Source organism: Phyllostomus discolor, chromosome 13, assembly GCF_004126475.2.
Source record: "Phyllostomus discolor isolate MPI-MPIP mPhyDis1 chromosome 13, mPhyDis1.pri.v3, whole genome shotgun sequence".
NCBI classification, from domain to species: domain Eukaryota; kingdom Metazoa; phylum Chordata; class Mammalia; order Chiroptera; family Phyllostomidae; genus Phyllostomus; species Phyllostomus discolor.
The window spans coordinates 3085474-3098479 of NC_040915.2; the positions used below are offsets into that span (position 1 = coordinate 3085474).

Sequence of the window (13006 nt, forward strand, 5' to 3'; positions counted from 1 at the left end):
ACAAATCGGGGACAAGGCTGAAAAGAAGTGGTAGTCCAGGAGCAAGGTTCAGGACACACTCGGTAACCTAGTCCTGCCTGACAAAGCAACACACGGCAAACTCTGTAAGGGAGTTCCCAACTGTGAGCTTCCAACCCCAGCTGGTGTCTCTGAGAGACTGAAGACCCATGGCTCCTGGGCCAGGGGAGCCCCTCAGGAGCTCCTTAGTACAGGACTTAGATTCACAGCACAGAGCACAAAAAATTTACGCCGGAAATATCAAAGGTGGGGATGTCCCAGTTGCTGATAAAGATGCATGAACAACAGGTCCTACCAGCTGTACATTTTGACAAATAAAACATTATTAAATTGTTTAAAAGAGGCTTTCTGAGACAAACAAAAATAGAAAATTGGCAACATATTTACATTACAAGAAGTGATAAAAGAAATTCTTTCAACAGAAAAAAATACAGTACTGGACAGGAAATGAGATTTATACAAAGAAATAGCCCTTGAGATGGTACAAAGTATGCAATTCTTTATCTTTTATCTCCATTGCTCTAAAAGAAAACTATCTGAAGCAAAAGAGTGTCAAGTACTGTCATTTATAACATATGCAAAAGTAAAATATATGGCAAAAATAATACAAAGGATGGTAGAAAGTAATTAGGAGTAAACTCTTATACAAGTCTACACCACACCTGAAGCAATTAACAGTATTTGAAAGTGTAATTAAATGTGTATTGTAAACTCTAGGGCAATCACTAAACATCTCTTTTTTAATTCTGAAAGTATGTTTATTAAAGCAGGGGACAGTGAAACAAAGAAAGGACTTAGGATAGAAGAAGCAACAGGAAAGAGTTTAAGCAGGGCTGCTTTGACTCTGCAGAAACATTACAGGAAAGAAGTGAGCCAAGGTAGGGCTCCTCTGGTTCACTGAGAAGTCAGAGGAAAGGGGGCCTTGGCGACAGGTTCAGGGGCTCAGTCAGAGAGGAGCTGCTGCCGCCCACTGCTCCCCCAGGTGCAAGTCTCTCGGGGTCCTTCCTTTAGACTTTAGGAGATGCACATCTGAGAAGAGGTGGAAGGGAAAGGCACAGGTGTGCTCCCAGGATGGGGAGTGCCTAAACATTTTTAAAAGACATATAAATAATAAGTCAATAGAAGTTGAATGGGATCATAAAATAATACTTAACAAATACAAGGACAGAAAAAGAAACAATTAGAACCAATAGCTTTCAAAATGGTAGGTTTTAACAGAATCACATCAATGTAAATGTAAAAGACTGAAGTTGTCAGATTGGATAAAAAAGCATGACACTACTAAAAAACAAGTAAAAACCAATTTGACCACAAAGATCCAGAATTACTAACCAGACAACTGTCAACAGGCTAGCAGTGGCAGCAAACACTTAACCATCAATTGATAAAGATTACTGCATCTCAGAAAATAATTATTGTTGATAATCTCAAATCTGAAAGTAACAAGTACATCAACAGATCAACCATATTAATAGCCACCTCTAGAAGTAATTCAGTGATTTAACAACAAAGCTGTTTATGGTAAATTTACAAGGCTGAGAATTATACATTAAATCATCAAAATGCAAGTTAACGGTGAAAAAAAGTCTTGTTTATTTTCAGTCAACTATTTTAATAATTTCAACTAGTTATCCTTTTGAGAAGTTCACTGAAATATGTGAACATTTCACATAACATTAAAATGCAAAAATGTAATTATTAGCCCCTGCACCCAGTCCAGCCAGCTCACTCCAGTCTGAGGAGCTGTACAGTGTCCCACTCCCTCCTCCCCTCGCAACCCTGCCAAAAAGGTGCTACACATTGAAAGAATGGGCCACCTCAGTGCTCTGACCGCTCGGCCCTGGGGAGGGGCTGCTATTCAGGCATCAAACACAGGCCCACTCTGCTCTCAGTGTGTAAATTCACAAAGATTAATAGGTAACAACAGAAAATGTTACTGGAACAGTAGGAAACAGTAGTTTTGTAAAGGGGGCAATGGGAGCAGGGGAACTGTTGTTTACTGTAGTTTCCCTGAAGTTGGGACAAAAATGACGAGTTTGGTGCTTTAGAACGTGTGAAACCTGCTAATGAATTCTGTTCTCTATCAGAAGAAGTAACTGAAATTAATGAAGCTCTAGCAGAAAATCCAAGACCTGTCAACAAATCTTGTTGAGAAGATGACTGGCTGACAAAGATGACATTGAATAGTCCTTCGGAACTAGAGGAACTAACAAGCCCTTAGCCTGGGGGTAGTCGTGTGGGATCAGAACCCAGTTAAATTGTAAGACACCCAGTCTGTGTCTGCCGGAGTTGGAGAACTGCTTGGTGTACGGAAAAAACCCTACATATTTGATGACCAGAGTGCAGAGTTGAGAGCAGAGGAGATGCACAGAAGAGTTATTCCCTCACCATTTTACTAAGTAACTTTCTAAGGGAGTGGTATTATCTGTATTTTATTGACAAGCAAACATAGGTAGGCTGAAAGCAGTGACTTGGCTGAAGTCCACACACTCAGGGTTGAAGAAAGGACTCAAATCCAAGAGTGCCTAAGTCTGAAGGCCACATTTGTAACACTCTGTCTCAGGTAATTGTGACTCCTTAAAATTTTAATGGGATCCAGAATAAACAAAGCACATACATCCTTATTCAGAGAAATCTTTTCCTAATGAAGAAACTAATACCGATTCTATGACTTACAATTTCTAAACCATTCTCAACACAAAAATAAAACATACGTGCAATTTTTTTTCTTTTAGCCAAACATCTTCCTCTATTCGACTGTTTTGTCTTCATTTTCTGCAATCCATTTTCCTCCTTCGGTTCCTGTTGCAAAACAAGAAATATGATTAAGATGGCTGTCATTAAAAGTAGTACTCTTTCAATCTCCTCTATAGCTAAGAGGCCACTGAGTGTCTAAAGAATCAGTGGTTGTAAACATTCACAGAAAACACCAGTAAAAGATCTTTTACAGCACAAAAGTAGATCTGGAGCCAATAAAAATCAAAATGTATAGTGTACTGACATTATCTGGCATATATATGCCTATGTAAAAACTGGCCCATCTATAAACAGCAGTAAGCATGCACCCAACCACGTTCAGAAAAGGCTTGATTGAAGGTTTACAAATCAGTAATAATGTTTTAACTCAGTGCATATACATTTTTCAAATCAGTACTTTAAAAAGCAACAGGACAACTTGGGTCAAGTATGCAAAATATTCATCAGATGAAGGGTTAATTTTCCTTATCCAGTCACACACAGCATAAAGACATTCCAGTTGACAATGGACTACATATACTAAAGTGGTCTCATAAGGTTATATTTGAACAGCCCTGGCTGGTGTGGCTCAGTGGATTGAACACCAGCCTATGAACCCAAGGGTTGCTGGTGTGACTCCCAGTCAGGTGCACATGTCTGGGTTGCAAGCTGGTCTCCAGTGGGGGTGCACAAGAGGAAACCACACATTGATGTTTCTCTCACTCTTTCTCCCTCCCTCCCCCTCTCTCTAAAAATAAATAAATAAAATCTTTTTAAAAAGATTATAATGGAACTGAAAAATTTCTATCTTTGAGTGACACCATAGCCATTGTAACATCATACACAACACATTACATGTTTGTGGTGATGCTGGTATAAACAAATCTACTGTGCTGCCAACTGTATAAAAGCATAACACATACAACTGAAGAGTACAGTACATAATACTTAATAATGACAATAAATGACTATGTTACTGGTTTATATATATTAAACTATACTTTTAATCATTATTTTAGAATGTTCTCTTTCTACTTATTTTTTTTTAATCATTGTTCAAATACAGTTTTCTTCTTTTTACTCCCAATCCAGTCACCCCTCCCACCCCTCCCACTTCCCTCCCATTACCACCCTCCCCTTAGTTTATGACCATGTGTCCTTTAAGTTTGTTCCTGTGAACCCTTCCCACTGTCCCCTTAAATTCCCTCTACTCTCTTCTGTGGGCACTGTCAGCCTGGCCTCTATTTCAGTGTCTTTGGTTATATTTTGCTTGTTTCTTTGTTTTGTTATTTAGGTTCCTGTTAAAGGTGAGATCATATGGTATTTGTCTTTCACTGCCTGGCTTGTTTCGCTAAGCATAATGTTTTCCAGCTCCATCCACGCTGTTGCAAAGGGCAGGAGCTCCTTCTTTCTTTCTGCTGCATAGAATTCCATTGTGTAAATGTACCATAGTTTTTTGATCCATTCATTTGCTGATGGGCATCTTGGCTGCTTCCAGCATCTAGCTATTGTAAATTATGCTGCTATGAACATTGGGATGCATAGGTTCTTTTGAATTGGTGTTTTAGTCTTCTTAGGATAGAGTCCCAGCAGTGGAATTGCAGGGTCAAAAGGCAGATCCATTTTCAGTTTTCTGAGGAAGTTCCATACTGCTCTCCATAGTGGTCTTTCTACTTATTTCTAAAAAAGTTTACTGTAAAACAGTATGCCATGTTATACCAACAGTAACCTCATACATTTTGTGCTTACTGTATCTTTTGATTGAACCATTTTTTTCTTATACTTCTTTAATCTGGTGTTGTTCTGTACAGTAACATGCTGTACAAGTTTGTGGCCTAGGAGCAACAGGCTATACCATATAACCTAAATGTGTAGTAAACTAAACCTTCTAGGTTTGTGTAAGTACACTCTATGATGTTCACACAGTGAAATCTCCTAACAATTCTGCATCTCTCAGAATGTGCCGTTAAGCAGTGCATGACTATATATAAAGAGCTCTTACAAATCAATAAAAGACCAATATTTAGCCTCTTCCCATAGATAGGACAAAATAAGACACTTCATAGGAAAACATACACAGCAGCTCATAAGTATATGGGAAGATGCTCAACTTCACTTTAGATATGCCAATCAAAACAATTACGTTGACTTTTTTTTTTTACCTACACTAGGTAAAAATAACGTATTTTATAAAACACTGTGGGGAAACAGATACTCACATACCACTGATGGGATAAAGTGGATGCAGTATGTTTAGAGGGCTAACTGGCAATAACCACTAAAATCATAAATTTACACGCTCTTGTTCAGCAATACTTCTAGGAATTTATTCTAAAGATATGCTCACATATTAACATAAAGATGTGTGTACAATAATTTTCAGAGTAGAATATTTTGTCATTGTAAAAGACTGTAAACAACCTCAATCAATGCTACTCAAAGTACAATACACAAGTGACAGCACACTGCTTGTTATTAGTCTGCAGCAAAATAAGCATAGAAACTGAGAATGAACATTTACAGCAATTTGACATTGCTAGAGCATCCATGTAGGATAATACACCTTCCATGGTAAAAGCAGCAGACTAGTCATTTGCAAAAGCACCAAATTATAATATGTGATAGTTTAAGATTAGTTATTTATTAAAATTCAAAGTACATAAATATCTGGAAAAAACAGACATTTATTTGCAACATTATATTAACTATAATTTTAATTTTTTAATAAAGCCTATTTTTTAATTATACTTTATACTGTTAGTTAAATAAGAAAAGTTCATAGCCCTGGCTGGCGTAGCTCAGTGGATTGAGTGTGGGCTGCAAACCAAAGTGTCGCAGATTCGATTCCCAATCAGGGTACATGCCTGGGTTGCAGGCCATGACCCTCAGCAACTGCACATTAATGTTTCTCTCTCTCTCTCTTTCTCCCTCCCTTCCCTCTCTAAAAATAAATAAATAAAATCTTTAAAAATAAAAAAGAAAGTTCATTATGACCCAGCAATTCCACTTCTGAGAATTCATCCAAAGAAACCTGAAACACTAATTCAAAAGAATATATGGACCCCTATGTTCTTTGCAATGCTATTTACAATAGCCAAGATTTGGAAGCAGCCCGAGTGTCCATCAATAGATGAGTAGAGAAAACAACTATGGGACATGAACATAATGGAATTCTACTTAGCCGTAAAAAAAGAAGAAAATTTTGCCTTTTGCAACAGTATGGATGGTCCTGGAGAACATTATGCAAAATGAATAAAGCCGGTCAGAGAAAGATAAGTACCATATGATTTTACTCATGTGTGGAAATCTAATGAAAAAATTGAACTAACAAGCAAAACAGGGATGGATTCATAGGTAGCAAACTGACAGCTCATGGTGGGGTACCGGCTGGAGGGTGGAGGGACCGAGCAAAAAAGAAAAAACTCACGGACATGAACAACAGTGCAGTGATTGTGGGAGGGAGGCCATGGGTGATGGTGGAAGAGGACATAAGAGGAATAAATGGTAATAAAACTATTCTAAAAATGAGGACTTCAGTAAAGATGGCAGTATAGGCAGGCATGGCTCACCTCTTCACACAACCACACCGTAATTACAACTAAAATACAGAACCACCATCGCTCAGAACCATCAGAAATCAAGTGTAATGGATGTCTGACAACTACAGAATTAAAGAAACCACATCCATCCACACTAGTAGGAGGGGAACAGACCAGAAACTGGCTCATCTCACACCCATGTGTGGTGAATAAAAATTCAGGAGGGATATGGGTGGGGAGGGGAGTCCCAGACCCACACCAGGCCCCCCAGCTCAGGATTCCAGTCCCCACAACTTCTGGCTGCAAAAGCCAGTGGGGATTCAGTCTGTGGAAGAAACTGCTGGAGCCCAAAGCAGTTTCGCCTAAATAACCCATACACAGACTCCCCTACTCAAGACTCACTCCCTCTAGCTCCAGGACTGGGGTAGCAACTTGAAAGGCACCAGTGGGTATAGAGGGAGAAACTGAAGCATCTGGCATCAGGGCAAGCAGAGGCCACTGTTCCTTTTCTAAACCTTCCCCACACTGAGGCAGTAGACTGGTGCCATATCTGAGACTCCATCAACCTGGCTAACACTGTTTGACTCACCTTGTAGAGCCCCAGAGACCCTGCCCCACCCAATTTATGGCCCAACCCAAGCTGCTTTTCCAAATGAATGGCTGGTCTCCATATGAAGTTGCTTCACAACTTCCTAAATCCTCTCAAACAAGCAACAGCTGACTTCTGTGAGCCCCAGGCCTGGCACTAGCAGCAACCAGATTAGAACCACAGCTTGGCTTCGCCTAGGAATCCCTAAACTCAACACAAGTACCAGCCATCTCAGACAGCTTTATAGTTCAGACAGGGTGGCCCCAGGCAAAAGAGGGCAGGGGGTAGGGGGGGCTGACCTTGGCCTGTACCACCTGGGAAACCCCAGAGTACGCACACCCAGTGGACAGCTACAGACCACGAAGGAGTTCTACCACCCTGCCCTTGCACAGCTTATCCTCCATGGATGATGGAGTTTGGTGGTTAGTGGTCACAGCCTGAGTAAATGAACTAGCCTGAGTAAATCCCTTCCACTGACCTACCAAAAGCAATCAAGGCTCGACTACAAGAGGAGAATATACTCAGCCCACAAAAAGGGCACACCTTGAGTACCCAGCTTGGGTGACAGGGGAGGGTGTGCCACTGGACCCTACAGGACACCTACTACAATAGGCCACACTACCAAGACATGGAGTCAAAGAAGCCCTACCTAATACATAGAAACAAAGGGAGGCTGCCAAAATGCAGAGACAAAGAAACACGGCCCAAATAAAAGAACAGATCAAAACTCAAGAAAAAGAACTAAACAAAATGGAGATAAGCAATCTATCACATGCAGAGTTCAAAACACTGGTTATAAGGATGCTCAAGGAACTTAGTGATGACCTCAGCAGCATAAATAAGACTTAGTCAAAAAACTAAGGATTCACTAATTGAAATAAAGAACAATTTCAGGGAAACAACGGTAGAGTGGATGAAGCTGAGAATCAGATCAATGATTTGGAACATAAGGAAGCAAAAAACACAAAGAACAAAAAGAAAAAAGAATCTCCCCAAAATGAGGTCAGTATAAGCAGCCTCTGGAAAAACTTCAAGAGGTCCAACATTGGCATCATAGGGGTGCCAGAAGGAGAACAGAAAGAGCAAGAAATTGAAATCTCTCTGAAAAAATAGTGAAAAAAAAAGTTTTCTAACTTGGTGAAGGAAATAGACATGCAAGTGTAGGAAGCACAGAGAGTCCCAAACAAAATGGATGCAAAGAGAGGCCTACTCCAAGATACAGCATAATTAATATACCAAAAGTTAAAGATAGAGAGAATCTTAAAAGCAGCAAGAGAAAAGTAGTTAATTACATATAGGGGATTTCCCATAAGACAGTCAGCTCATTTCTCTAAAGAAGCTTTGCAGGCTAGAAGGGACTGGCAAGAAATATTTAAAGTCATGAAAAAGCAGGGACCTAAGCCAGCATTACTCTACCCAGCAAAGCTATCATTTAGAATTGAAGGGCAGGTAAAGAGCTGCATAGTCAAGAAAAAACTAAAGGAGTTCATCATCACCAAACCATTACTATATGAAATCTTAAAGAGACTTTGTAAGAAAAAGATCAAAACTATGAACAATAAAATGGCAATAAATACATCTAGCAATAGCTAAATCTAAAAAACAAACCAATGAAAGAACCTCTGGGAGAGCACAAGAATAAGCTGACTGTGGAAACATTGGGCTGTACTGGTGGGCCACTTGAGGTTTCCGGTCTTCAATATGATGTGAGCCCAGTCGGCACAGTTGGGCTGCTTAGGTAGGAACATAGAACAGGTGGAAGGCTACATTTCACCAAGATTGGGTTTTGCTGTGGAGCATGAGAAAGATTAGAAATAAGTTGAGGGACTCTTCAAGGGAATTGTTAATGTGATAACCATGAGATCTAAGTTAGGTAAGAAGGAAATTGAGGACCTGACAGGGTAATGGACATGGAAAAGATGACAGTCTGGAATTAGATGTCCTGGAGAGGCTGAAAAATGATTAGAGTTAGGGTACTAGAGAGCATGAGCTGGAAAAGGCAGGTGGTGATGATCAGAGAATGGGACTTCTGAAACTGAGAAATTTGCGCAAGTGGCACAATTATTACTGACAGGCTCAGCCAGGGCTTCTCAGCAGAACCATGAAACATAGAAAATGAACAGATTATTCTACTTCTCCCAAGGAGGGTACAGAACTGGGACCAACCATTCTAAATGCAGCAGAGGGAGGTTAACTCATTACATACAGTGGATGCCTTAGGGCATTAGGTTTGCTTCTCTCTCAGATCCCCCTCGAGAAAGGCCGGGATGGGATGATCTACAGGACTAGCCAAGCAACTGAGAGGCAAGCGTAGGGGATGGAGCATACCTTAGGTTGAAACCTATAGAAACTGCAACTTCATACGCTTCAGTCTTAATACAGTTTGTAGATACTGAAATCACCAAGAATGATGGCTGCAGTGGTGAAGAGAAAGACGGTAAGTGACATGTTCAAGTTTTCAGTGAATGGCGGGAAGTGTAGGGGACCGGCAACCAGGAGGATAGGAGCTGATTACTTTGGGGTGGGTAGCAGGGGTAACACGTGGTTTGTGCTTCGAACTAGGTCTTCCCAGTAGACTGGAAGCAACGACAAGGAGGAAGAGGATATCTACCCCAGCTCCAGGTCAGTAGTGCCGCAGTGTAAAGAAGAAACAATCCAGTACTTGAGCAGGGACGAGGGGAATCAGTGTCCTCCTCAGAGGACAGCCTTCTTTCAGTGAGAGCAAGAAATTGAGAACTTTCAGAGGAGGCTGAGCACGTCAGGGGTTTTGTCGATCAGTACAAATCACCAGAATTCCAGAAGGCATTTGTTTCCAGAGTAGGTGTGGACGACCGAGTCAGGTTAGAGAAGTCCCCCCAGATGACAAATCAGAGTCATGTGGGGATGAGAAGCTAGGTGGTGAGCGAGGCCAAGGAGGCTTGAATTTCTTGTGGTGTCCAAGGTAAACAGACTTAAGGCCTGATACTGTTGTATTAGTCCTGGTTATCTCTTAAAGGAGCAGTGCTAGCCAGTAGAACTGTCTGCGGTGACGGAGATGTTCTCAATCTCTGGGGTCGTGTGTGGAAGCCAGCAGCCATGTGGCTATTTATTACTTGAAATGAGGCTGAAGCAACACCCGCAAAGGTAAAGAGAACTTCAGTGAATTGTGGGACTATTTCAAGCAGCCAATACATAGGTAACTACAGTCCCTGAAGGGGGCCAAGGGCAGAAAAAATATTTGACAAAATAATGGCTTAGAATATTCTAAACTTAATGAAAACTAACAATCTATAAACCCAATAACTTCTGTGAACCACAGGCACAAAAAAAATCAACATAAATAAAAAATACATCATAATCAAACTGTTTAAAACCAAAGATAAAAATAAAATCTTAAAATCATCCAGAGAAAAAATAATATATCAGATTTCTTGTTCACAACAATACAAGCAAGAAGGCAACAGAGCAAAATCTTTCAAAATAATGAAAGAAAAAAGTTATCAACCCAAAATTCCATAGCCAGCAAAAAAAAAAGGCTACTAAAGGTAAAGTGGTATCCTAGATTGGATCCTAGAACAGAAAAAGGGGAGTAGTGGAAAAACTGAAAAAAACTGGTGAAATCCAAACAAAGTTTAGAGCTTCATTAATAGTAATATACCAATTCTAATATTGTAATTCCTTTTTTATTTTATTTTTTAATTGCTCTAAAAGGAAATTTAATCTTTTTTTCTGATTTTTTTTCACATTTTTTATTGTTGTTCAAGTACAGTTGTCTCCATTTTCCCCCCATCACTTAATGTCTTAGTTCTGACAAATGTACTATAGTTATATAGAGGGGAACTTAGGACACAGGTAGTGAATAGTATCATTCCAGTATTTTTACAAAGGTAAATTATTCCAAACTAAAAATTTTACTGAAACGTAAAGATGAAATGAAGACTTTTCAGATACATTAATGCCGAAAGAATCCATCACCAGCAGACCCACTCACAAAAAATGTTAGATCTTCAGGCAGTAGGGAAGACGATTATGGATGGAACTGTTTCCTCTACAGAACACATAGAGAGTGCTAAACCCCATTAGGATGGGATTTAGAGCTCTCTCCTTTGAGGGTAATTATCGTCAGATGAGATCCTGACACTGGGCCCTCATGATGGGATCTGTGCCCCTACAGGAAGTGACACCCAGTGCACACAGGGAGGAAAAGCCACATGGGTACGCAGTCAGAAAGCAACCACCTGCAATCATCAGAGGGAATTCTCACCAAACAATGACCCTGGTGGCACCTTGCTGTTGGACTTCTAGTCCACACGTTGGAGAAAATAAATTTCTGTTAAAGCTATGGTATTTTGTCAGGACAACCCCATCAGACTAAAGCAAACATGATACCAGATGTACATATGAAGTTACACAAAGGAATGAGGAGCAACTACAAAACGGGCAACTACATCATAAATATATTAAGATTGTTTCTCTACTCTTCAAAAGACAAACTGTCTAGCCCTGGCCAGGTAGCTCAGTTGGTTAGAGCATCATCCCCACATGTAAGGTGGCAAGTTCAATCCCTGGCAGGGCACACGCAACAATCAATGAATGCATAAGTGGAACAACAAATTGATGTCTCTCTCTCTCTCTAAAAATCAATAAATAAAAAAATATAAAAAGATAAACTGCCTGTTTAAACAAAATAATAGCAATGTATTATGGGGTTTAGAATGCAGGTAACAAGTAAGATACATGACAATAGTAACAAAGTTCAGGGGGAAGTAACAAAAGCAAACTATCATAAGATGCTTACATTACGCATAAAGTAGTGTATCATCACTGGAAGGTAAACTGTGATAAGCTAAATATGCATACTAAAAACCCTAAGCAAACCACGAAGATAAGCTTTATATCAAGTCAAAAATAGAGATAAAATGAAATGATAAAAAATACCTGATTACGGTGGGAGGTGGGGGGGGCGATGGAGACAACTGTACTTGAACAACAATTAAAAAAAAAAGCTTGATTAATCCACCCTGGCCAGGTGGCTCTGTGGTTGGAGCATCATCCCATACACCAAAAGATTGTCGGTTCAGTCCCATCAAGGCATATACCTAGGTTGGGGTTTGATCCCTGGTCAGAGTGCATAAGGAGGAAATCAATCAATGTTTCTCTCTCATATAGATGTCTGTCTGTCTGTCTCTCTCTCCCCCGTAACCCCCAGCAATGAAAATGTCCTCAGGTAAAGATGAAAAAATAAAAGAGTACATACTGATATCTAAGCTATCTTTCTTAGTGGGGTAAGCAGATACTAAAAGCAAAACAAATGCTGTGAGATTCCAGAACCTATCCTCTAAATGATAGGGGACTTTGAATCTTGAAAATGTGGAAATGAAAATTGAAAAAGGTAAGAATAAATAAATTAAATTCATTGACTGGTCCCATGGACTATTTTGGTACTAAAAATATCCACTGGTTACTGACCCTTGTGGGCATCTTCTTTCAGGCAGTGAGCAAACGCTCCAACTAGTATCAAAGAAGTGATTTTGTGACACAGCACATTTTTTGTATTCTCTTACATAAATGTGTCTCTCATAAGTCTACCAGCTTTAGAGAGGAATGATTTGAGGTGAATTTCTTATTTTTACTAACATACTATATTAAGTAGCACTTTGAATCTAGAAATATTGTATAAATTTTAAAAGATTAACTGGTAATTTATACACAACATTTTTTTGTCATAAGATATCAACAGAAGCTTTTTAAAATAACAGTAACAACAGTTACCATATATTGCACACTTATTGTGTGCCAGGCACTCTATATACATTACCTCATTAATTCCTCTCAAAACTCCTGAATGAAGAACATCACTGCCTCCACTTCACAGATGAGAAACTGAGGCCCAGACAGTGTAAGTCAAGAACAAAACTAGTTCTGTCCAACCATACAACTCCAGGTATTCTTTTCTTTCCCTTTTGATTTCTTGTTATTACTTTGTTAACATGAAAAAAAAAATGTAAGAGGAAAAGACAACTAAAAGGGTTTTTACCAACATAAGTCAGTTAGCTTTATTCCCATCCTGAGACTATATCCTGAACATTTACAATATCGGTTATCATCTACTGAAGTACCACTCTAGAAAATTTTACTTATGTTA

General features: G+C 39.5%; 1 protein-coding gene across 1 annotated transcript in view; it reads right to left on the reverse strand.

The window, feature by feature from the left end:
• Positions 1 to 13006, reverse strand: part of UIMC1 (ubiquitin interaction motif containing 1) — a 111823-nt gene that overhangs the window by 84296 nt on the left and 14521 nt on the right. Inside the window, 1 exon segment of the mRNA XM_028527312.2 lies at positions 2733 to 2820. Within this exon segment, the coding sequence (XP_028383113.1) occupies positions 2733 to 2820 (88 nt within the window).